Source organism: Mchenga conophoros, linkage group LG12, assembly GCF_057382185.1.
Source record: "Mchenga conophoros isolate Kocher_MC1m ecotype Shallow Benthic linkage group LG12, M_conophoros_male_GT1.1, whole genome shotgun sequence".
NCBI lineage: Eukaryota > Metazoa > Chordata > Actinopteri > Cichliformes > Cichlidae > Mchenga > Mchenga conophoros.
This window is the reverse complement of record NC_140537.1, coordinates 4,287,626-4,311,155: the sequence shown is the minus strand read 5'-3', so window position 1 is coordinate 4,311,155 and position 23,530 is coordinate 4,287,626. Positions and strand designations below refer to the sequence as shown.

Below are 23,530 nucleotides of genomic sequence, written 5' to 3'. Positions count from 1 at the left end.
GCTTCACAATCCACTTAATGCCGACAGCCTGGAGCCTTGAAACAAGAGTGCTGACATCTAAAGTGGGACTGCACTGCAGAAAGGACACTGAGTAAAGAAACTGGGTAGATTTTCTCTCCTGTAACATTCAGACATCATCTGTGCTACAGTGCTGTAAGCAGCAGCATCATTACATTAAGCCTGCTGAGCTCTGTCATTTTCTCTGTCACCTTATACACTGCTGCAGTACTGACCCTGCAACATGCGTCACTGAATACATAGGCCACCATCCCTGGACTGCCACCTCTCCAGCATAACTAGACTCTAATGATTCCCTGCTGCTGCTCCTGCTGCAACAACAAGAGTCCCAGCTTAGCTCACGGGCTCCGTTCAGACACAGCAGGTCCCCTCGTTGGTTGGTTGTGATGGAGTATCTCGGGGGCAAGCTGTCAGTAGCTCAATCTCAGGTGTCAGGATGGGTGGGAAATGTGCGTCGCTCCCTTCACGGGGCACTCAGCTTTTTGTCCACCTCGGCGGAGAGGGGAGGCAGGGGAGAGGACGATACTGGGGACTTCAAGAGAACCAACTCCCTGCGCTCCCTGGCCTCCCGCAGCAGGGAGTCCTTCCGCAGGTTTTCTCTGCGCAGCCAGCAACGCCTGTCCTTACGCAGACGCACGGCACCCAACACCCCCACTGCTGTAAGACGCCACACATACACACACACTTTAAGTACAGAAACATAGCAGGGAAGCACTGATTCCAACTTTCATCGCTGATGGTTTTGCAAACAGTGAATCGGTGTATCTAGAGATGAGGCACTAATGTGACTCATAAGTTTTACTTTTACATCTGTTGGTGATAAATAAAGCACAAGTGGCATTCAAGTCATTTCATAGCTATGTCCATGTCACTGTATTAACTGCTGCTCCTTCATCAAGTATTTGGTCTCTAGCCAAACATGTGAAGAACTTAACCACATGCTGCCTGATGCACAGCCCTGCTGCTTCTCATCTGTCGATTTTTGTGGATTATTCTCATCTCCATCTTGTTTTCTTTGGAACAGCGTAGTGTTTGTCTCTCTTTGATTAGCAAATCCGTTGTGCTACCTGTTCTTCAAGTGATATAATTAGACACAAGAACTGAGAAAGGGGCTGATAAACACTGAAATTGTAAAATATGTCTATATTTTATAATTGTTTATTTATTTGTACATAATTTCTGTCCCTTGTAACCTGGTCTGCGTGAAGGACAGATTTAAAAGTCCCTGAGGGACGTGTGCCTTGCAGTGAAGTTGTTCCTATATTCATGTCGACGCCTGTTTGCTCAACTGCTGTCCAACACCTCATGAGTCACAGCACCTAAAGATAAGAGGTGTTTTCATGAGATCTGTGTTGCTATTAGTTGTGTTACCATGTCTAAAGTTAGTTCTACACATCAGCAACTGTTTTTGTGGTCTGTGGGAGTAGCGTCCGGCGTCCGCTCCCACTGACTCAGTAAATGACAGTAAATGATCCCTAATGATTGAAAGCTATTGAATTGATGAGAGGAGGCAGTGGATTTGAAAACTGGAACTACACATTTCTCCCAGAGCACAGAGAAACTGAAGACGGTTGAAAAAGCCATTACCACTAGCACATCTAGACACAAGGCTTTAGTTTCGTGCCCTATTCAAGCTGTCTCTGCTGTTTGTGACCCGTTTTTGGTCCGTTGTCTGAGGTGTGAGCTGCATATTACAGTTATACGTAATTGTTGTTTTGATCTATTCATTTATTTTTGCCAGTTCAAATCAATAGCAGAAATGATACCAATATAATGTTTATTGTTGATATACTCATCCAGAAAACCGGCCAACTGGTTAATCAGAAAGTAAAGTTTTATTTTTTTTATTTTTTTTAAACTTTTCATTCTCCTATTTTGAGAGTGATTTCTTTGCAGGTCTCATTATAAGGAGTTGAATCAGTGCTCCATGATTTTCAGAATAGCTGTGGTAGTATAAACAAACGGTTCTGCTCTGACATCTCATAGCTAGAAGTCACTTGTAATCTCAGATGACTTCCCAAAATGATCGGTTTCCAAATCCCCTGACTAAGTACTCTGATATGCAATTTCTGTTATAACAGATTTTATGTAAATATAAACTGCTCTGAGTTAAAATTGTGATTTGTGAAAACATGGTATGTTTTATACCAAAGTGGTACGAATGTGGCCACCACAGACTGTAATTGGAGAGTTGAATGTAACCACATCACCCATTGCTTTGCCTTGATGTTAGACATTATGGTCTTTCCCGTGTAGGTGTTTAGGAGCCTGAAGTGACCATCTAATGAGTTATCACCCACTAACTAAGGCTGGTTACCAATAGAGTATGACCAGTTTATTTATTTTTATAATCAGAATAGTGGATTTTTAAGACAACATCTGTCCTTAAAACCCTTTATCTGTCAAGCAAGAACTGCACCGTAATAGATACATGGAAATTACTGCCAGAATTTCAATCGCTTCAATCACTTGTGTGGGCTGTTGGTGCAGTTAACTGCTTCATAAACAACATTTTTTTATTTATTGACTGCAATAAAATAGCTCTAAAAAGCCAACATGGTTGAGACAACCAGTTCAGTGACTCATAACATCTCAGGTGACTCTTGGCAGACAGCTAGCAGTGCTAACTGAATCTGTTGGCACCCACCTGTCACTCAGAGTAGCCACACCTGTAATAATGCAACCTTTAAGCAGTAATAAAGTTTGAAAGGGCGAAATATTTAAAAAAAAAAAGTACATTAACACTTCAAGTACACTTTTCACAAAGGAAGAAAGTTGGTTGTTTTTTTGTATATACGGGAGGATTCCCTTTAAGAGGCAGACACAAAGGCCTATTCAGGAAACTCAAATTCTGAAATTTACAAGATGTAAGCATGTATACACGCTGAAGGGAAACACATTTGATCTCAAACAATCTTCCTGTTTGCAAACCAGAAAAACAAACCCCAGACTGAAAGTAATCCTCTAAGTCAGGTTCAGCACACTCTGAGCTGAAATCTTAAGCCAAGTCAGGTTTCTTACATTCTTCTCTCTGTTCTTACGAACTGCTTTGTACGACGGCGAGACCTCGTCTGTATGCAACACTTGTGTAATGAAAAATATATACAGCACTGTTCTGTTTTCCTTGTAGGGTTTCTCGTAATGTAAAACTTCTGACATGCGGCTAAAGCCCATTTGCTGGCATGAGATTAGTGCTCACGGGAGCAGTTGTTTTGAATATCTTTTAGGATATTGATATTGATTGCTGGGGTGTACATGAGTGCCCGCCAGGCATATTTTCCCACTCCACCAAGGCCAGAGGGATTGAAGCAGATGAGAATGGAGCGGTGAGTGCTGTAAGTGTGATTGAATGTGTTTTTAGGGCTTTTATTACCCTGACATATATAAGATGGACAATGATAGTCATCCTGAAATACACATACACATTCCTCGATAGCATCAAATTGTGGTACAAGCTTGTATCTTAGACACTGTTTATGTAAATAGAATGACTATATCGAAAGATCTCTGCCCCTGATGTCAGACCATGAGGTAACAGAGCCCTTCCCTTTTCAAGAAACAGCACTGCAGCTACTCGCCTTTCAGTTAACTGCTGAGGACGTAACAGTCACTGCTGCAATCGGCAGCCGGTGCACTATCAAAAAGTTTCCAAGGCCCTGCTCCAGCCCCTTCCTCCGCAGATTGTCAGTCAGACATATTTAGTGATCAGCCTTTTCTTTCCTTCATCCATCCATTCATCCGGGCTTTGTTATGTTGTTTCCCCTGACACACCCTTCCTGTCCAGAGGAAGTTGGCTATTGCTAATGTTATTAAGGAAAAGCCTTCCTCCTGAGAGCTATAGCTGCTAGACCTGTCAGTTCAGTCGGTTTCCTTCATCTTTTCCACGATTACTGCAAAGGTTGCACCTGTGAGTGTTCATTCAGCAAAGGTAATTAACAGCCATAGTGGATATTTTTTTTCCTTTTTTTTATATATGTGGCATTGTTTGTTTTGGGTGTTTAACCAGTACATCTGTCTAACCTGGCACTGTCTGTTGATTGATGGAGATTTAAGTCAGAAAAAGACACAGAAAGACTCCAGCTAAAGTTCAGTTACCAAGGCTGGTTGAAAGCTGCTATTGTACTGAATAATAAAAGCTAAGAGATTATGAATGAGCCTCTAAACAGCTTTACAACCTCTGCTTTGAGCACCCTGCCATAAGTACCTGTGTAAAGACTGCTCACTACAACATGTTCCAGCAAAGGCAGTGTTCGTCCTCTGCACTGATCTGCTGAGGGAGTGTTCTGGGCGTGTTTAGGTTGAATAGCACACATGTACACATTGGATTGGAATTTTTATCACCAGAACTTTACAAGGCCTATTTGCCTGCAGTGATAGCAGTGTACAGCAACATGTGAGGGTAAAACTGAAAGATGACATAATATCAGCAAGTGTAGCTGGAAGCTTTCACAATCAAAACTCCAGAATCTCCATATTTGTAGCTTCACATGCTGGATTATGATCGTTGTAGACCAGAGAAGTGAAACATTTTACTGGCTCTGCCCAGGCAGTGTGTGCATTTTTTATCTTTGCTTCTGTATCAGAGTCACTCAGGACTCAGATATGCAGTTTTTAAGGTTAAGTGTTGGTGCTGTAAGTCCTTGAGAAGAGGTTATGCTGAAGTACCAAGTGCTTTCTCAGATGCAGGGAGTATTGTTGAATGCCATTCTGGCTGTTTTCACTTTTCCTGTTGGGAAGGGCTTCGCTGATGAATGATGTCCTGTGTTTTTTCCTCACTCTCACACTTTCTTCAGCTGTTTTGTTTTCCCTCAATCAGAATTTCACACAGTCACACTCTTCCTCATGTGCTCATTCTTACACCTGTTTTGCAGCACCCCTGCGTCTCTGCTCTTATATACACAAAGAAAACATTCACAAAGCTTCAAGTACGAGTGCTCTAATCTGCCCTCCGTGCTCATATAAGCACAACTACTGAGCTGCTCTCGCTGTTAAGGGGCCTGGGCAATTACAGAGCCAGGTGTATCAGATTTCTTTGTCCAGCCCTTAGGCAACATCTGAGGACAGAATGATTTTCTATTGTTTTGTTCTATATAGGCCAGGCTTATCAGTTCTTCTGCCTCTGTGAGCTCCGTGTGGGTTTGAGACAGTATGTCCTCTGTGCCCGCCTCATTAAAAGAGGCATGGTTCAGTAGGCAGAAAAAACACACTCGATCACCCAGCCGCCCACCACCATCTCTGTCCCCACTCTGGTTCTGTCTCCATTAACTCATCCCTTCACCTTCCATTACCCGTCTTACCACTGGTGGCTGCTCAAGCTCAGCAGCATGCTGCTCTATCAGCAACACTGTGTGCTCTTCAGAAGTAATTTTAGTTATGATGTCAATTAGCTACTATTACACTTTATCATTCATTAATGTTTTGTTGCTTGGCTTCCTATTAGGGATGTGAATGGTCCACAGATATTAAAGACTTGTTCACTGCACCCCACTGATTTTTAGCTATTCATGTCTCTCAAGCTGGTTGTCATCATTCATTGCTCTTCTGTTTTTTCCCCTAGGTACAGCAGAAGCAAAGTGTCAGTGGTGAAGAGGAGGTGAAGGGCTCAGAAACACCGGTCCGTGAGACTGACAGTCAGTATGGGACCTGGGAGACGGGACTACGCACTGATGATAGGTAAATATACAATAAAAATGACATGCAAATACAACTAAACTAGGTAAATTAAAAATGTCTAGGCTACTTCAAAACAACTAACTTAGAAGAGAGGCCAGGGTTGGGCTGGCCAACACTCCTGCCTAGGGATGGGTATCGTTTAGGTTTTATCCGATACCGGTGCCAAATCGGTACTTTTGAAACGGTGCCGGTGCTCAAACCGGTGCTTAAAGAATGGAGAACACAAATTGGTCCAAAAACCTCTCATGTTCAGCTGTTTTTTGTAAAAAGATAACAATGTTAGCCTTTTCTGCAGCTATGGGGCATATATGGTATCACTCTTGGCTGGAAGCAGTGCTTAAACAATGGAAAAAACACAAACTTTGTCCAAAACCTCTCATGTTTAACTGTTTTCCACTTTTTCTTTGGTCATTTTAGCCTTTTTGGCCAGGGTGAAGGGAGCATCTGCCATCAAACAAGAGGACAGCATGTAGCTATGATGATGTTTGCTAGTTCACCTTACATGCATTAATGTAATAACGTGGTTAGCCTACTCAACGTAAATTAGCTACTCACGCAGAGAAGAACGGCTGCTGCCACCATCATCCGTCATCATTTCTGCTACACTGGCAGGGCTAGGGGCCAGGACTCTCCTCTTCGTGTTTTTGGAGGATGTTGCATAACAGGCAACCCACCCACAGTAGATGTGCTCGGTGTGAGGTCTCGCAGCAAGCTATCAAATACGGCGCATTTCTGGGCTTTTAAAAAAAACGCTATGCGTCGCCAGGTGTTTCATCGGATTTGAGGAGTTACCTCCTTTGACAGTATCACAGTATCAGCTTAAAGCACTTGTTGCAGGCTGCTGAGTTTGCATATTTTGCTGTGAAGTACAGCCAGACTTTTGACCGCTTCACCTTGGACATTTTTAATCTGTAGCTCTGCTCTAACAGAACGTACGTACCTGGCCCCGCCTACTATCCTCGGAAACGTAAAATGATTGGCTAGAAGTGTATCACAGCTCAGGAAAAAAAAGCACCGAAATGTGCGCTGCTTTTCGGTCTGGTTACTACCATTTATGTCAGAACACCGGACACCGGTACCCATCCCTACTCCTGCCTCACTACACAGCTTTGGAAAATGTGAAGGAAGACATACATTTTGAACTTTTAACTGCATTATAATATCACTATTTTATTACAGAAATTTCTGTTGTTACAATGGATACACACATTTTTTAGAAATGACATTTTCTGTGATGAGCTACAGCTACCAGAACATGTATTTCTTACAATTGAAGTCATTCAGATAAATTTCTTTTGTTTCCTACATCAGCATTACTTTATCATGTTCAAAATACTGAGATGTCCTGCTGAAATTGCTCTTCTCCTTCTCATATTAAGGTATCAGAAGGAGTAAATGTGTACATGACATCCCTGATTTAAAACAAACAAACAAAGATATGGCCAATACTTGTACGACTGTGTGAGACTGCACTGTAAAATGTTAATTCAAAACACTTTGGAAGCAGTGAAATGGGAAAGATGATTTTTATTAACAGACATGTGCTTTAAGATCAGCATCAGACAAAAGGGAGTTTTATTTTTAATTATTAATAATCCTACATTAAAACCAGGAGTCAAGAGTTCAAGCGGCAATAGAGTGATGACCAGTCAAGTCTCCACAGGCACAAGCTTTATCCACACCTGAAAAGGCGTGGCCTTTTGAGACTGAAGGCCACACACCACCCAAAGACAAACGGCTGCCATTGCGAGACCAGCGGATTAGAATGAAAGGCAGAGTGATTTTTTTTTAAACCCTGACGCATTAATCTCTTCATATGTTTGCTGACATTGCACCGCCTGAGCTGAGATGTTTAATAAGTCACAATCTATAAAATGTTCGACTCTGACAAATCAGTGTCATTTTTGTTTATAAATGATTAAAGCCTGATGAAAGAAGAACTTTAGTTAGCATAATAGCACAATAAAAAGTTTATTAAAGATCTTAAATAAAATCAAACAAGTTGATCCAAAATGATTAAATACTATGGTGATAATGTTTGAAGAAGACCAGAAAATCAGCGGCCCATTCAACAACACAAAAGATCGTTTACCTTAAAAAAGACGAAATCCAAACATGATGTAATCCAATAAATATTGCCTATGTAGCAACAGCATGCAGGAGTGAAATGTGTGTAAAGGTTTAATAGAAACCCACAGCGGAGCTGAAATAACTTCAGGTGGAACAACAGATTGTTCTTCTCGCTTCATTGCATTACTTTGCGATCCATTACTGACCTCATGTGGTCAGAACATAACATCACAAAAATACTGAGCACTGATGATAATAATAAAGGAGAGTAAGTTCTTAAAAGTCTGAACACACACTCTACACAGTTCACTTTACTAGGGTTCACTGTTTTCACTGTTGTCATGGTTTTGATGAAATGATGAGATCCTGTGGTTACTTAATCCACGCAGCTGTTTTCAGACGTTTCAAAGATCTTGTTTATGCTAATCATCGACAGTCTGACACCTGCGACTCCCAGCTCAGAAAGTAATCTCAGTCCTTCACCGAAAAAGCCAACTCCAGCACACACACCAGGTGATGTTGCTTCACCGTTTGAAAGCAGCAGTCTGGATGGCCTCCCTCCCTCATCCCCACCTGAGAGCCAGCCGCTCTCTTTCCCTGACGTAAGTGCTAAACACAGCTCAATCCTTTTGAACGTTACCAAATGAGCCGGTTTAAGTCAGTAAAGTCTGCTCTGTCTTCACTATGGTGACACACGTCTTCTTTATTATGCTGTGTTTATACATTTTGTCTCGTGTTTTCTTTTTGTGTTTTGATATCCAGGCTCCGACCACCCTGTTAGATACCAGCGTGCTCCGCTCTAGAGCCCAGCTGGGGAAGAAACGAGCGCCGCGGACACGACCCACCAGGGCTACACGTCAGAGTGCTGCACAAGCAGAGGGTGAGGGAGGAACCACTGAGGACTGGCTCTACAGAGACTCCACAGGTTACTACTCATTAATGCTCATGAATGAATAAGGTTCTAGATATGCAGACTCCAAAGTGCAGTTCTGTTGTCCATACATGCCTTTAATCTAGAGTCTCTCAAAAGTTCACCTCCCTCCTAGGGCTGCCACGATTAGTCGACTAGTCACGATTACGTCGACTATCAAAATCGTCGACGACTGATTTAATAGTCGACGCGTCGTTTGAAGCTTTGTAAGATCCCAAAAGACACAGGAATAAGTAGTAGGATTTAAGAGTGTAATAACGGACTGAAACAGAAGATGGCAGCACTGCATGTACAAGGATGCCAGCTGCCGTTAAACCCCGAAGAAGAAGCTGTGTCCCAGAATTCATAGGGCAGCCCTGCTCTGTCACTACCTGATCCGTACCGGAAACCCGATCGGTACCCCGCATGCGCAAATCTTACGTCACTTCCTCTCTTTGCCAACATTGCGTCATTCAATATATTTGAATGATACGGTTAGCGGCCAGTTAGCTCCTAGCATTTCTCAACAGCTCTGCCTCCTTTTCGACTGCCCGGGACATTTAAACAATGGATAATCCGTATACAAAGAAATTCATGCTTTTCTCCTCAACAGAGAGCGTCCCCCGATTGAGCAACAGCGCCGTAAAATAAGAAGAATGGCGCCTAATGACAGAGTTAATAATGCAGACTTTGTAATATCTCACGTGTAGATTCATCAGCCAGATTAAGTGTTTACTGACAATTGACAGTGATAGCGCACATCATCATCACTATTCCAACAATCCTCTCCTCACAGACAAGCATAAACACACTCGACTATCGCTAAATCAGATTTAACACACGTTTGTAATGACGCTAATTCAGTTTATAATAGGGTTTATTCGCTCGGTCAGCAGGTGGCGGTATCCTCGTTCACTGGGGAGTAAACTGCCATTAAACGAACAGAAGAAGAAGAAGAAAACATCTGCACATGCGCAGTAAGGATCGGAGAGTCCTGATCCGTAACTTTATTTTTATTTTTCGATTTTGTCTACATTGTACTGAAATGCTTCATTATTGCAAACATTTTAAGATATACTTGTTATTCTTAACAGATACTCTGACCCATAACTATCGTAAAACGCTACGACCGGAAGTAGAAACCTTTCGCGCATGCGGGGTACCGATCGGGTTTCCGGTACGGATCGGGTAGTGACATGCTCAGTTTCCAACAATGGCGGCAGCTGGTTAGTTTTAATATTACTCTTATTATTCTTTCTGGGTCACAAAATAAATGTTTAACATATTTCAGGCGAGAATGTAGCTGTGTAAACCTCAAATATCTGCTCAGTTTATCAAGACACCACATATTCTCAAAAGCGCCCCGACATTTTCAGAGACGTCTGTTACCCACTAGCTCGATAGTTAGCCGGGGGCAAGGCTCACTAGAGCCGTGAGAACACCGGACTCCTGGCAAATCGTTTTCAAACCCACCGCCGTCTTTCGCTACTCAGGTTAAACATGATATATAAGTCACTTAGATAACTTAAAATGTTATTGTTTGGCTTTTTTCAGTATTTTAGTTGTTCCTGAGTAAAACGGTTTGTCTGAGATTAAAGTTATAGTTTTTACACAGGTGAATAAACGTCAAGCAGACAGCTGATTATCAGAAGTGTGAGATGCTGGAGAATTTACTCCGGTGTCCTGTTATATTTTAGATAGCAAGGAGTTTATTAAACTTCACCGAAACAATCTGCAAATTTCATTAAAATTTAATAAACTATCATCTTGTCTTTATTTTTAGTTAGCACAGACCTTAAACACTTAAAGCTGTAAGCTAATGATAGTTATATAAGAGCAGATGCTGCTGGTGCAATAAGCTGTACGTTTTACGTCCAATGGATGATGATCTGATTAGTCGACTAATCGCAAAAATAATCGGTGACTAGTCGTCTATCAAAATTTGTGGCAGCCCTACTCCCTCCCTGCACTCTCTTAACTGGCTCCCAAATCACACAAAGAACTTTTCCAACCACAACAACTTTTCCCAGGGAATAGAAGGCTTATGATGTTCCCCTAAATGCAATTTTTCCAGATAGACCGTGGACTGAATTCAGTTCCAGGAACATCAATTTCATTTATTCCAGGAATCTGATTCATAAGTCCTCACTGGGTAGTTGAAGTTTCAGGAAGTTTCAGTTTGAAACAGGAACCATTTAATATTTCTACCAGCATTTCGGTGCAAGTTGGTTTCCTTGTATTTTGTGGTGGAAATACTCGGGCTAATAAATTAACATGACGACCAGGGTTGGTTCATTTTTGTTGCGAACAATAACCAAGGGAATTTGAGATCTTTACTTGTTTGTTTTAATTAATTTGCTTAAACCTCCCAAAGCTGAAGCCCTGTTGTGGAAATGCAAATTTAAAAATCCCTGGAGGAGCTTCTACACTTGCTGCACATAAGCTCTAGGGGGAGATTACAGGACATTTGGTGGAAAGTACCTGTTAATATGTGCTCACCGTTCGACAGAGGCAAAGGCTGAGAGTAAAGACGATGACTCAGACTCTGAGGAGAAGCCCAGAGGAGCTGATGCTGCACCGGCTGTTGCGTCACAGCCACAGAGGGTCGCCCTGTTCCCTGGCATGGACCCTTCAGCTTTAAAGGTGAGCCAGGAACTGTGCGTTCACCTCCTGGCATTGTTTGTCATGTTGCAGTTTTATTTCACAGAGCCTTCTCTTATTTTAAACTCGCACTGACTTTTTAGCAAACTCTTTGTAATGCATCGCTTTTTCTGTCAGGCACAGCTGAAGAAGAGGGGGGACTCTGACAATCAAACTGATGGACCTGCTCCCTCTCCCTCCCAGCTGTCTCGCTCTCCCAAGTCCCCTTTTCTCCCCAGGGCAGCGCGTGTGCTGCCCCCCTCTGGCGGGAAAGAAAATGGGTAAGCAACATCAGCTGAACACAAAACGTTTATTTTATACTTGCGAGAATTTGTCGACTCATCGTTTATCTTACTTTGTAGCCAGGAGGATTCACCCCAGTGGTTGAAAGAGCTGAAATCCAAGAAACGCCTGAGTCAGTATGAAAGTGAGAGCTAAGTAAATAATAAGGTGAGCTAGGTTTTTGGCTCTTCTGTGTGTCTTCTTGTTTTGTAACAAATAAACAGCAGCGGTTCTCATACTTATCTCTGTCTGTCTCCTGAAGGTTGCCTTAACAGATGAATCTGTGTGAAACAGAAGCCTTAACGTTTGACCCAGAGAGTAGGAGGAGGTTGAATCTACAGCTGCTGATGATTTTTTTTTTTGGTTTTTTTTTAAACCCCCCCACTTTTTTTTCTCTCTCTCTCTCTCTCTTCTCATCTGGGTCGGTAAATGTGCATGGTGCCTTTTTGGGGGGGAAGTCTCTGTCCTATGGAAAAAGAAAAACGAGCATGGAGGAAAAACATCAGGCTGGTCTGCTTACTCCATTTCATGCTTGAACACAGGGGCTCCAAAACGAACTTCACACGAACACTTTAAAGAGGGACCAGGAGGAGTCGGGAAGACACAGCACCTCCTTTTCCTGGACGAGCTTCATCGCATGCTGGAGGACAATCCAGCCAATCCTTTGCATCCAGTTTCCTCTTTACTGAGCTAATGTACAGGCTAGCCATGTATGTGTTATCTGCAGAGGTTGCTGATTGGAGTCACACAAACTTTGCCATAGGATGACATTTCAGACACTAATGATTTCTGCGTATTGAGAACAAACCTCCACGGTCTTGATCGTCCACGGGGGTGCTGCTCATGTTAGTATCTGTAATCAGGAGATGTTATATTTGTATCCTCATTGATTTAACAAAGGTGGAGAACTCGTTTTGGAAAGGATGCATCACTACAGCAGAGCTGTTCACTTTGATACAGTTACACAACCTAACAGGGGTGCAGTTGCTGCATACTGTGTATATATTTTTTTGTGATTTATCTTTTTGTCAATGTGTAAGAGGGATGGGACAAGCAGCTTTGTATCTGTCAATCATGCACACTCCTAATCAGCACAAACACACTCCTCAGTCTTTTATAAAAACACTAATCAGCCCATCTTCCCCTTCTTTAGTAGATTGTAGCTGCGAGCATCTAATTTAAGCCATACTCACCTACTTCTCGATCATGTCCTGACAATACTGTTTTTATTTCCCAGTATGTGCAATTTCCCTTTCGTTTTTGTCACTCATTATCCATGCATGTACAATCTTTGCTGTCACATCAGGCTTGGCTCTCGCTGACTGGTTCAGAGGACCTAGATGTTGACTTACACTACTCCAGGGAAGGGGACGGTTCATTCACTACAATGTAAACGAGTCCTGTAATGCACCAAACTAATGTGAACATTTGAACTTCAGCTACGCCTCATCTCCGTCTTCCTCTCCACATTTGCCATCTCCCTACTTTCTCCACGCTTCAGTAAAGCACTTTGTCACTTGACGCACTACAGCACAGACACCCACCCACCACCACCCCTTCCCCTCTGGTCTCATCTTCTGTATCGTCGGCCTGCTCGTGCAATGCAAGTGAATGTGTTGATCGAGGCTTCAGAGTGATTGTCCCTGGTGTGTATGTACATGGATGTTTTACTTTGTCATAAAATTCAAGGGTTAATTTTTATGCCCTTTTTTTTTTTTTTTTTTTTTAATTCAAAAGGAAAGGTCTATATTGCACTGTGTTGTACTGGCCAGTGTCCTAAAGTGAATAAATTCTTAATAAAATATACTTGACTTGTGTCACAGCCTCATGTAACATGAAAAACTGCATTGTTCTGGGTATTTCTTGAATCAAGTTACTTATTTTTAGTACACAAAAAAGGCACGAGGAACTCTTGTGTAGTTGAGATTGGGTGAATGAGTGTGTGTGTGTGTGTGTGTGTGTTTATGCTGAGTAGGGCCGTTTGCTGAATCCTCTTGGCTCTCTCTCTGTGTGCCCACACACAACGCCTGCTGGCAGCCAGGCAGATAGGCAGGGCAGCGTGTGCCAACACAGCTGCCTATTGAGAGGCAGCGTTACGGACACAATGTGAGCGACAGACTTGCTGTATCAACAGCTCCCCCTTTTCTGCTGTTGTGGCCAGAAATAAACCATAAATACCCCCCCCCCACCATCCCTGCGGTCTAATGGCTCAACCCCACCAAACACCAAGTGGCAGCGAAAAAAGAGGGACACTACAGCTTCCTAGCAGGCATACCCAGGTAAAAGCCTCCTACTGGACACATACTTATCAATCACCATGGTGTAATAATGCCATTGCAAAGGAGTTCAGTGGTGCTGCACCGGGGAAGACTCAGGTTTGGTGGAGTTTGTTATTAAGTATTGCACGTGATGAAGAAAATGTGTGTTCATACTCGAAAAACAAACTCTTATCAGGTAAATTATTACTGCTGAGGCTTAAAAAAAGTCCTCCTGCTCAAGGATGTATTCTACAATTGCAGCTTAGACATTAAGCTTCTCTCGTGTGTGTGTGTGTGTGTGTGTGTGTGTGTGTGTCCATGTATGAATGTGTGACGGACGGTGCTTTTTCTATGTGTGTGCTGCTGCCAAAAAGTGGAGGAGCAGTGGATCAGGAGGATGTCGGAGCAGCAAAGTGCCCCGGAGCAGCTAGCTGCTGGGAAGAGCCAGGGTGGAGCTGGAGCCACATACAAGGTACTGGAACAACTTGGTTTGCTCATAGAAGAACTGCTCCCAGGGTTCACCTTTATACAGGTGTATTTCGCTGCCCAGCTATTGGTCACAGATGTACCTGCATCATCTGCTGAACCTGACAGTTTGAGTTATTTTTAAGCTCAGCCTATGTCATGTCTATTTTCTATATGGAGGCTGTTATCTTAAGCTCCCAGGGGAAACTGAAAGGAGTCTGTGTTAGTTTATGGAATGCCTTTTGTTTCTGTGTTTCCAGGTGGTGCTGTTTGAGTTTGAAAATTTTCAGGGCTGCAAGGCAGAGTTTTCTGCAGAGTGTAAAGATGTGACAGAGAAGGGACTGCAGAAGGTCAGCTCTGTGATTGTTGAGTCAGGACCGTAAGTAATGCCGCATGTGAGATTATTCATATAAGAAAATGTAGAAGATAACTTGTTAGGCAAGCTTGTCATGCTGGTAAACTCGGATCTTCTCTTTTCCCCTCAGCTGGGTGGGTTATGATCGGCATGGGTTCACAGGGGAGCAGTTTATTCTGGAGAAAGGAGAGTATCCACGCTGGGACACCTGGACCAACAGTCAGAACAGCTACTCCCTCTTGTCTCTAAGGCCACTCAAAGTGGTGCGTGACTAGTTTACATACAAAGCTCATGATGCAGTCACACAGATATGTGAAGAATATTTGACACGAGCTGTTTACACGTAACCTTTGCCCGTTGTATTTTTACCTCCTGACACATTTTAAATGATTGCTTTACTGAATCAGTGTCTACAAACACACGCACACATTCAGACTACACCCTGGTGACATTTGTGTAATTTTTGTGTTCAGGATGGTGCTGAACACAAGCTGCACCTGTATGAGAATCCAAGTTTTACTGGCAGAAAGATGGAGATCGTTGACGATGATGTGCCCAGTTTGTGGGGCCATGGTTTTCAGGACCGTGTAGCAAGCATCAAAGCTCTCAATGGAACGTAAGATCCTCAGCGCACCCTTATCTAAACCACATCGCACTGCCTTCTGGGTGTTTTTCTGCGACACACCTCACATTTTGTCTGTTTCTCCTTCCTCCAGATGGGTTGGCTACATGTACCCAGGCTACAGGGGTCGGCAGTTTGTCTTTGAGCGAGGAGATTTCAAGCATTGGAATGACTGGGAGGCCCCCGCTCCCCAGATCCAGTCTGTCCGACGTGTGCGAGACATGCAGTGGCACAAGAGGGGCTGTTTCATCGTTCCCGATCCAGCTCCGGCTCCTGATCCCGACCCTGCCCCAGCACCTCCTGCCCCTCCTGCTACAGCTGGAGCCAGCTGAGCAGGACCCTCGCCTGCCTCCCACAGCCTTCCCCACGCTGCCGACAGTGCCTGCCCTCTGCCTTAACCTAACCACGGCAAACGCTGCTTGTGCCCAGTGAGGAGTGCCATGTATGTATCAGTGGCGAATAAAAGTTGTTTGACCTGGAGTTTATTGGTGATGTTGTACTTCAAGTCAAGGTGGAGATGGCTTTAACTAAAGGTTTGGAAACAAAATAAAAACACTATCAGAGATGTCACACTGACATCTATGTGGAGATAATGCAGCCTACATCTGGCAGATAGTTTTCCTCGAGATAAGCTGCAGATGTGTGCCGCTTTCATTGCATGTGTTTTCCTATTCTAGTCAGACAGCTGAAAACCTCATCGAGCATTAGGAACACATGACTTATTCAATGCATATGTGGATACGCGTTTGCCTAACAGAAATGGAAATGATGTCATGCTGTATGTATGCTTGCTATTAAAACAGAGTGCGCTGCATTCCCTTCCCTTAGTCTTCATTGTGCATTTGGTGGTTAATGGTCACAAGGTGAACACTGAGAGCATGCAGTTACTCCAGTGTACCTATTTAACACTATTATACTAGTGTTAAGTTCAGGTTTAGCATAATAAGAGAAAAAAAATCAGTCCAAATGTAAAAGCACACATGCATGCGGTTTTTAAAACAAAGCACACTTTTCCCTCACAACACTGACTGGAGCATTTTCTCTATTTTTCTACAAAGTGCAAAGTTTTAATCATGTAAAAGAGGGAGAGCAGAGATAAGAGACACAGACCTGAAGTTTATGCATAATACTTGCAGAAAACATGCAGCTGATCATCAATAACTCAATCATACGCGATCATGAGAAGATTCTGGCAATTTCTGCCTCAGCATCGTTTCCCTGGACTAGAATTTTCACTTAAACATGAGGCTTTCAAACACGCACACACACACACAAAACACATCTGAAATGAGCCACAAACAACCTCACTGTTGTCAGAAAGCAAGCAATTTTACTCAAGGATTTGTCAATCCTGTGAGTGTGCAACCGGATATTGAGCCCAGATTTACTGCCCATAATCGCATGAAAAACAAATTAACTATTGATTAGTCATACAATCATTTCCTGAGTGTACTTGACTACACTTGACTACATCAAGTGTAGTCAAGTGAACATAACATCCCAACAAAACAGTCGCAGTCAGCATGTCTTTAATCGACAAAGTCGTTGACTGTTTCTCAGACGGACCATCTGGCTCATAAAAGCAGCCAGTCACTGGATTTGATTGCAGGACTCCTTCGGTTCTAATGATTGGATGTAACTGTGTTACATTATCTGTCTGTGTAATGTGTTCCCTGAAAGAGTCGTGTTTTGTGTTTTGGAAATACAAGTCGTATACAATATTTTCAAGGGTGGAACGTTTGTACAGCATACATCTTTATTGACTTTGAATATATTCCATCCACTTTGTGCAATGTACCAGTACCACTGGCAGCAGAGTCATGCTGTACCACAGGATGATGCTATCACCATGCTTGACTTTGGGTAGAGCATTTGAAAGACTGACTTTTGCTCCCATAACCATACCTTTTGTTATTGTGGCAGAAAAGCTCTCTGTCTTTGTCTTGACTGACCATAAAACTTCCAGAAGGCATTTCGTTTGTACATTTGGGCAGCTGCAAATTACAGTTGAGCTTGATGGTGTTGATTTTGGAGCAGGGCCTTCTTCTTTGGTTGGTTACCACTCAGTCCATGGCGAGGTAAAACTGGCTTCCTGTAGACAGTGACGCTGGGGTTTCAGCAGTTTCCGGTTCATGACAGATTTGATCCTTTGTGGTTTCTGAATTGTTCTAGGCCATTGTGAACAATTTCCTCTCATCTGAGGGTGACAGTTTTGGTGTTCTTTCAGACCTTGGCAAAGTGGTGTCACACCTGATTAACTGTTAGCTCCAAGAGATCTTCCCAGCTTGTGTAAATCTAGCTTTCTTTCTTAGATCTTCACTGAGCTCCTTGGACTTTTCCATTGTTCTGAGCATTGTCAGTCCAATGAGTGCTGTCAAATAAATCCTTTTTATGTTGGCAAAGACAATTTGCATACAGATGAGGACAGAATTATTTGCCACACAGTACAGAAAAAGTCTGGCAGAAGTAGGAACCAAACAATTTCAAAGACTCTGGAAAGAAAACTATCGAAGATGTACCTAAAAACCCCAGAACAACTGCCAAGACTCTAGTGAATGACTTAGCCAAACCAGCAATTGTACTCTGAAAGAGGGCAATCACTAGAAGCCTGCACAGGAATGGACTGCAACGTTATGGACCAAGAAAAACTCCACATATAGTGTCAAAGTTCCCAAGTTCTAATTCGAGACACCATCAAAGCTGGTTGAGAACAACAGGGCTAAAGTCCTGTGGGACCAGCAGCTGCTGGTCAACCAACCAGACACAGTGGTGGTTAATAAAAAGCAGAAGACTGCAGTTGTGATAGATGTTGCAATCACAGCAGACAAGAACATCAGGAAGAAGCAGCATGAGGGAGCAACAGGAGCAGAATTGGAAGGTAAATTCTAAAATGGTCCAAAATGTTCCTGGTAACAGGAGCATTGGGAGCTGTAACAACAATACTAAAAGAGTGACTTCAACAGATTTCACGCACAACAACAGAGGTCTCTCTCAGTAGGGAACTTATAAGCAATTCAAATTCAATTTCTTCTTCTTTATTCTTGGACACTAATAAAGTTGCTTAGAATGATTCGCAGTTCAAAATAATCCTTATTTATCATATACCGTGTCTTGGTTCAGCCTCATATGTCCCTTTAAGGTCCCTGAAAAGCTGCAGCTTGGTATTGTAATTCTGCAAAGGCTCTTGGCCACCGCTGAAACAGACCATCAGGCAACACCACAAAACCTCAAACCCAAAAATCTCAGCTCCAGTTCATCTGTTGTCCGTGGTGATGCATGCACATTATGATCTCATTAAAATGTTTCCTTTTAGCAACACTAACAATAAAAAGATCACCTCGATAGCATGATGCTTCATTTCAAGCATCCATTTGAAATCCTACTGTGGTGAAAGTACCGATCTTAATGATAATAATAACAAACACACCTAATAAGAGCACATTTTTAGTAGGAAATCACTCTAGTTTCATCTGAATCACTGTGAACAATATAAAGTAGATGTAAAAAAATAAATAAATACGAGTATAGAGTATAAATAGAAGTGTCTAAAAACTTTGTCCCAAAGTATAAAAATGTTAAAGATGGATTGTTATGGAGCTGTTTTATTGCTCCCAGTAGATGGTCAGCAGGTTTAAGTCATAAATCCATTCTTTAGAGCTGCTGTCTTTCTTTGCAGCCAGCAGCATTACCATCTGCCTTTATTTGATTTGATTTTTTAACACCATACAGTAAAAAAATAAAATAAAATCAACTCAAACATATGGAAATGTTCAGCAGCATCTCTTCTGTTATTCACATCCCTCCAGCACGGTAAAACCCATCTTTTACCGTCCTTCTCTCTCTCACTCTCCCTGCTCATTGTAGGTGTGGGTCTCTTGGCACTGTTTGTGCTGAATCATGAGGACATCAAACAATGACTGGCTGGACAAAACTGACAACTAATGAAATAACTTTGTGGGAGTGTGACACTCCGGGGTGGGGTGGGGTGGGGTTGGGTGGGGTTGGGTGGGGGTGCACAGTGACCCCTGATTTCATTCTGCTGGGCCTATGGCAGGCCGATCTGCCGGCCAGCTTGGACACTCTCGGTGCTGTTGGCAAAGTTTCCACCCCTGGGCGTCCCGTATATATTGAGCTCATTGTGCCATCACAAACACACTGGCACAGACAGGTACTGGTAAGGGGATCATGTCCGTCACGCTGTATTTTATAAAAAAAAATTTAATATATATATTTATCAGTATTTGTCTTCTTTTTGCCACTGTAATTTAGGTTAAATCTTAGAAACTTAGAACAATAACAGCAAACAGAATCAATCAACAGCTTCTCAGATTTTAGAAAAAGCTACCAAAAAAAAAAAATTACAGAAATACCTCAAAATTATTCAGAATTATACTTTTACCTGTTTCTTTTCAGCATCATCCTTATCCATTCAATATGGCCACAGACCACCAGAGTCCTGCATCCAAGCAGCAGCAGCCAGGCACCAGTGCGTTTAAGGTGAGGGAGGACAGGCGCACACTGGCAGCGAGACCAGTTCACATAAGTTCACATGAAATCTGTGCACTCCGTATTTGCAATTGTTTATCTTCCAAAAAAACACAACTCCTTTCAAGAGCTAAAAAAGAAGAAGAAATTTTTCCTCTTTTCCAGCTGGTTATCTATGAGCAGGAAAACTTCCAGGGACGCTGCCATGAGCTGACTGGTCCCTGTAACAACCTTCAGGAAGCAGGCGTGGAGAAAGTGGGCTCCATACTGGTGCTGTGTGGACCGTGAGTGTGGGTCAGAGACAGACAGAGAAAACTAGCAAATGACTAAAAAAAGAGGGAATGGAATAGAGAAAAGCAATCAAATTTAATGTGTGATAAGCAGACAACCAACCATCTTTCCAGCTGAGCCCCTGCATCAATCACAGCCCCATTTGTTGTTGTGGTTGTTGTTGTTGTTTTCTGTCTTCTCAGATGGGTGGGATATGAGCAGGCCAACTGTAAGGGGGAGCAGTATGTGTTTGAGAAGGGCGAGTATCCTCGCTGGGATTCCTGGACCAACAGCAGGCGTAGTGACACCATTGTTGCATTCCGCCCCATTAAAGTGGTAAGAGAGATTTACAAATTTATACCTCCATCCCATAATCAGCTGCTTCACATCTCACCCTTGGCTTGATTTTTTTTTCTTCTGATTCATCAGGACAGCCAGGAGCACAAGATTGTCCTTTACGAAAACCCCAGCTTTGCAGGGAAGAAGATAGAAATCATAGATGATGATGTCCCCAGCTTTCACGCACACGGCTACCAGGAGAAGGTCTCTTCTGTTCGGGTCCAGAGTGGCACGTGAGTCCATCCTCTCAGCAGGTGCTGTATATCATAGAAATAGCTGCCACATGCCCTTTGACCTCTAATTGGCTAACATTTGTTTCCCCTCTCTTTGCTTGTGGTGCACCAGCTGGGTGGGCTACCAGTATCCAGGCTACAGAGGCTATCAGTACCTGTTTGAGAAGGGGGAGTACAAGGACACCACTGATTTCGGAGCCCAGATCCCTCAGATCCAATCAGTCCGGCGCATCAGAGACATGCAGTGGCATCAGAGGGGTGCCTTTCATCCCGTCAACTAAGCTTGTGACTCTCTCCTGTCAGGAATCCTGACCTCAGCATCCTCTGCTCCCTTTCTGGCAACAAACCCTTTGACCTTCATTTACCACCACCATGCAGCATTTTGATATCAGCTGAGGCAGTAGTAACAATCTTTGAAGCAAACTAATAAATCCTCATTGCTTACATTTGACTCAATCATGGGATTGTCTTCTGTTTTTCCCCTCCACACAAGTCCTTCAGACTGCAACACCTGAAAAACAGACACCACCAATGCATCTAAACTGTGCTTAAACCACCAGAGTATATATGGGTATTGTGAAGGCATTACATGGGTTGGTTTGTGCACTGGCCCACTCCGACCAATAGGCTGCGCTGTAGGGTGTTTACTGGAGACGTCACTTCCTGTTGTCCCAGTAAAGAAGAGGCAACATTACAAGATGAAAAATATTCTCCTGCTTTAGCGTGCTAACGGTTTAATTTTTAAAAGCTATTATAGTAACTGCATATATTATCCCCACATTCCCCGGATACTTTGGTAAGAAAATGTTACAGCTCACGAGTTAGCTTAGCTTAGCTAGCTAATGTTAGACCACGTTTAGGTTTTGTATGTGTTGTACTACTCTTAAATTTGGCATGTCTTGAAAATATAGCCTGATAATCCACTAATATGACTGAAGTTGTGACTAAGTTATCCGCTTATTTCTTTGATTGAAGTAACGGGGTGTTTTATCGACTTTTATGTCGATAAAAATGAAGCTAATGTAGTAAGAATCCAGCGTATGAAGTAAAGTTTCTTATTCTTCAGGGCTGACATCTCACCTACCTGGCTATGTAAGGAGCTGTAAAAGTGTTTTTAAAGCACTTACTAGACCATTAGACTAAAGCCAAACTTTAAATTGGGATTTTCAGGTTACAAAACGAACATGATAAAGATCACTTTAAGGAGATCAGCAACGAAGAAGTTGAGCTTTGTAGATTTGTATGGCTTTGACATGAAATATTTAAAGTATTTGTTATATTAATTTTGGACATTATTGTTCTTTTAATAAACCACCTTTCCAACAGTCAAGATGCCTGTCCAGTGTAGCAGCTGCTCTGAAAAGCGTGCTGTGCTTAAACGTCCAAAAACCGGCCACTCTCTGTGTAAGGAGTGCTTCTTCTGGGCCTTTGAAGAGGAGATTCATCAGACCATAGTGTCAGCAAAGCTGTTCAAAACCGGGGAGTCTGTGGGAATCGCTGCCTCCGGGGGAAAAGATTCCACTGTGCTTGCACATGTAATGAAGGTCCTGAATGAGCGATACAGCTACGGCCTTGAGCTCATGCTTCTCTCGGTGGATGAGGGAATCACGGGTTATCGAGATGACTCCTTGGAGACTGTGAAGAGGAACCAGCAACAGTATGAGCTGCCTCTGAAGATTGTGTCCTATGAGGAGCTGTATGGCTGGACAATGGATGCTATAGTGAAGCAGGTTGGGCTGAAAAATAACTGCACCTTCTGTGGCGTGTTCAGGAGGCAGGCGTTGGACAGAGGAGCCATCATGCTTAAAGTGGACAAGATATGTACAGGTAGATTCAAATGACTGAAAATGTGAGCAGTGTTAGCTTTAATGTGTTGTTTTGAATAACGAGATGTCTCTGTTTTGTTTTCTTTTTTTCCCCTCTGCACAGGTCACAATGCTGATGATGTGGCAGAAACTGTTTTGATGAACGTCTTGCGAGGGGACATAGCTCGGCTGCGCCGCTGCACCACCATCTCAACGGACAGCGAGAACGAAGGGGTCGTGCCACGCTGCAAGCCCCTTAAATACGCTTATGAAAAAGAGATTGTTCTGTATGCTTACTTCAAGAAATTAGACTACTTTTCTACTGAGTGTATCTACTCTCCTAATGCTTACCGTGGCTATGCAAGAACCTATTTAAAGGATCTGGAGAGTGTGAGGCCCAGTTCGATCATGGACGTTATTCACTCCGGTGAGAACCTGTCTGTGCGCGAGGGGGTAAAGATGCCTGTCCAGGGAACCTGCAGCCGGTGTGGCTACATCTCCAGTCAGAAACTGTGTAAGGCATGTGTGCTGTTGGAGGGGCTGAACCGAGGTCTGCCAAAGCTGGGAATAGGCAAACATCACCGCTTCCATGATAAAATCCTCTCCCAGCAGCCTCTTACAGAGGAGGAGGAGAGAAAGCTGAAAGCAGTAGACTTTTGAATCATAAATAATGTTTTTTTTTTTCTTTAGAATAAATGACATTTGTTGTCTTTTATAGGAGAGCGATCAAATCTTATCTTTCCATTTCATATCATTGAAGTATTTATTGACTGTTTATATGGAATTTTAATTTGAAATGCTATGTAGACTTTTTACACTTTATACAAAAGAGTGTGACCAGCTGCTTTTGTTGTCATTTGCCATCTAAAAAAAGACATTTGAAGGTGCATTTACTTTATTTTTGTATGTCCCAGTGTACCAACCTTTGGGGAAGGGTCTGATAACAGTTATGGTCATACTTCAAAGTATTTTATGATCTATAATAAATGCATTGATCTTTATCTTCAAACTTGTCCCAAAAACTTGAGTATGCAGTCTGATTTGTTGTGCCTTTCATGATTCTAATGGTATAAAGTTTATTCTTCTCTGAGGTTATGTGAACAGA

The 23,530-nt window shown here is 42.7% G+C and overlaps 4 protein-coding genes across 7 annotated transcripts in view; all 4 read left to right on the top strand.

Moving 5' to 3' along the window:
• Positions 1-13,399, top strand: part of LOC146561921 (uncharacterized) — a 29,640-nt gene extending 16,241 nt beyond the window's left edge. For both annotated transcript variants that reach the window (XM_085293366.1, XM_085293365.1), the window contains exons 7-13: positions 5,576-5,691; positions 8,198-8,363; positions 8,524-8,686; positions 11,181-11,314; positions 11,450-11,592; positions 11,674-11,761; positions 11,856-13,399. In XM_085293366.1, the coding sequence (XP_085149492.1) occupies positions 5,576-5,691; positions 8,198-8,363; positions 8,524-8,686; positions 11,181-11,314; positions 11,450-11,592; positions 11,674-11,749 (798 nt within the window). In that variant the 3' untranslated portion in view covers positions 11,750-11,761; positions 11,856-13,399. The remainder of the gene's footprint in view (positions 1-5,575; positions 5,692-8,197; positions 8,364-8,523; positions 8,687-11,180; positions 11,315-11,449; positions 11,593-11,673; positions 11,762-11,855) is intronic.
• Positions 13,400-13,519: 120 nt separating this feature from the next.
• On the top strand, positions 13,520-16,107 carry LOC146561920 (beta-crystallin B3-like). 3 transcript variants are annotated; one of them, XM_085293367.1, is made up of 6 exons: positions 13,520-13,872; positions 14,226-14,323; positions 14,577-14,695; positions 14,802-14,934; positions 15,145-15,287; positions 15,388-16,107. In XM_085293367.1, exons 2-6 carry the CDS (start codon positions 14,249-14,251, stop codon positions 15,623-15,625), a joined length of 708 nt encoding a protein of 235 aa, XP_085149493.1. In that variant the 5' UTR covers positions 13,520-13,872; positions 14,226-14,248; the 3' UTR covers positions 15,626-16,107. The 3 variants fall into 3 exon arrangements, with proteins under 3 accessions (XP_085149493.1, XP_085149495.1, XP_085149494.1); XM_085293369.1 differs by lacking the exon at positions 13,520-13,872 and adding an exon at positions 13,903-13,968; XM_085293368.1 differs by lacking the exon at positions 13,520-13,872 and having other exon boundaries at positions 14,211-14,323.
• Positions 16,108-19,727: 3,620 nt separating this feature from the next.
• crybb2 (crystallin, beta B2) lies at positions 19,728-20,901 on the top strand. Its single transcript, XM_085293069.1, has 5 exons — positions 19,728-19,790; positions 19,944-20,062; positions 20,252-20,384; positions 20,478-20,620; positions 20,733-20,901. Exons 1-5 carry the CDS (start codon positions 19,728-19,730, stop codon positions 20,899-20,901), a joined length of 627 nt encoding a protein of 208 aa, XP_085149195.1.
• Positions 20,902-21,230: 329 nt separating this feature from the next.
• On the top strand, positions 21,231-23,447 carry ctu1 (cytosolic thiouridylase subunit 1 homolog (S. pombe)). Its single transcript, XM_085293068.1, has 3 exons — positions 21,231-21,416; positions 21,947-22,447; positions 22,550-23,447. The coding sequence occupies exons 2-3, from the start codon at positions 21,952-21,954 to the stop codon at positions 23,083-23,085; spliced, it is 1,032 nt and encodes a 343-aa protein (XP_085149194.1). The 5' UTR covers positions 21,231-21,416; positions 21,947-21,951; the 3' UTR covers positions 23,086-23,447.
• The last annotated feature ends 83 nt before the right edge of the window (positions 23,448-23,530 follow it).

Coding starts and splice junctions, on each gene's coding strand:
- LOC146561920 (XM_085293367.1), top strand. CDS start 14,249: ATGTCGGAGCAGCAAAGTGCCCCGGAGCAGCTAGCTGCTGGGAAGAGC. Junction 14,324..14,576: donor GAGCTGGAGCCACATACAAG/GTACTGGAACAA, acceptor CTGTGTTTCCAG/GTGGTGCTGTTTGAGTTTGA. Junction 15,288..15,387: donor ATCAAAGCTCTCAATGGAAC/GTAAGATCCTCA, acceptor TCCTTCCTCCAG/ATGGGTTGGCTACATGTACC.
- crybb2 (XM_085293069.1), top strand. CDS start 19,728: ATGGCCACAGACCACCAGAGTCCTGCATCCAAGCAGCAGCAGCCAGGC. Junction 19,791..19,943: donor CAGGCACCAGTGCGTTTAAG/GTGAGGGAGGAC, acceptor CCTCTTTTCCAG/CTGGTTATCTATGAGCAGGA. Junction 20,385..20,477: donor CATTCCGCCCCATTAAAGTG/GTAAGAGAGATT, acceptor CTGATTCATCAG/GACAGCCAGGAGCACAAGAT.
- ctu1 (XM_085293068.1), top strand. CDS start 21,952: ATGCCTGTCCAGTGTAGCAGCTGCTCTGAAAAGCGTGCTGTGCTTAAA. Junction 22,448..22,549: donor AGTGGACAAGATATGTACAG/GTAGATTCAAAT, acceptor CCCTCTGCACAG/GTCACAATGCTGATGATGTG.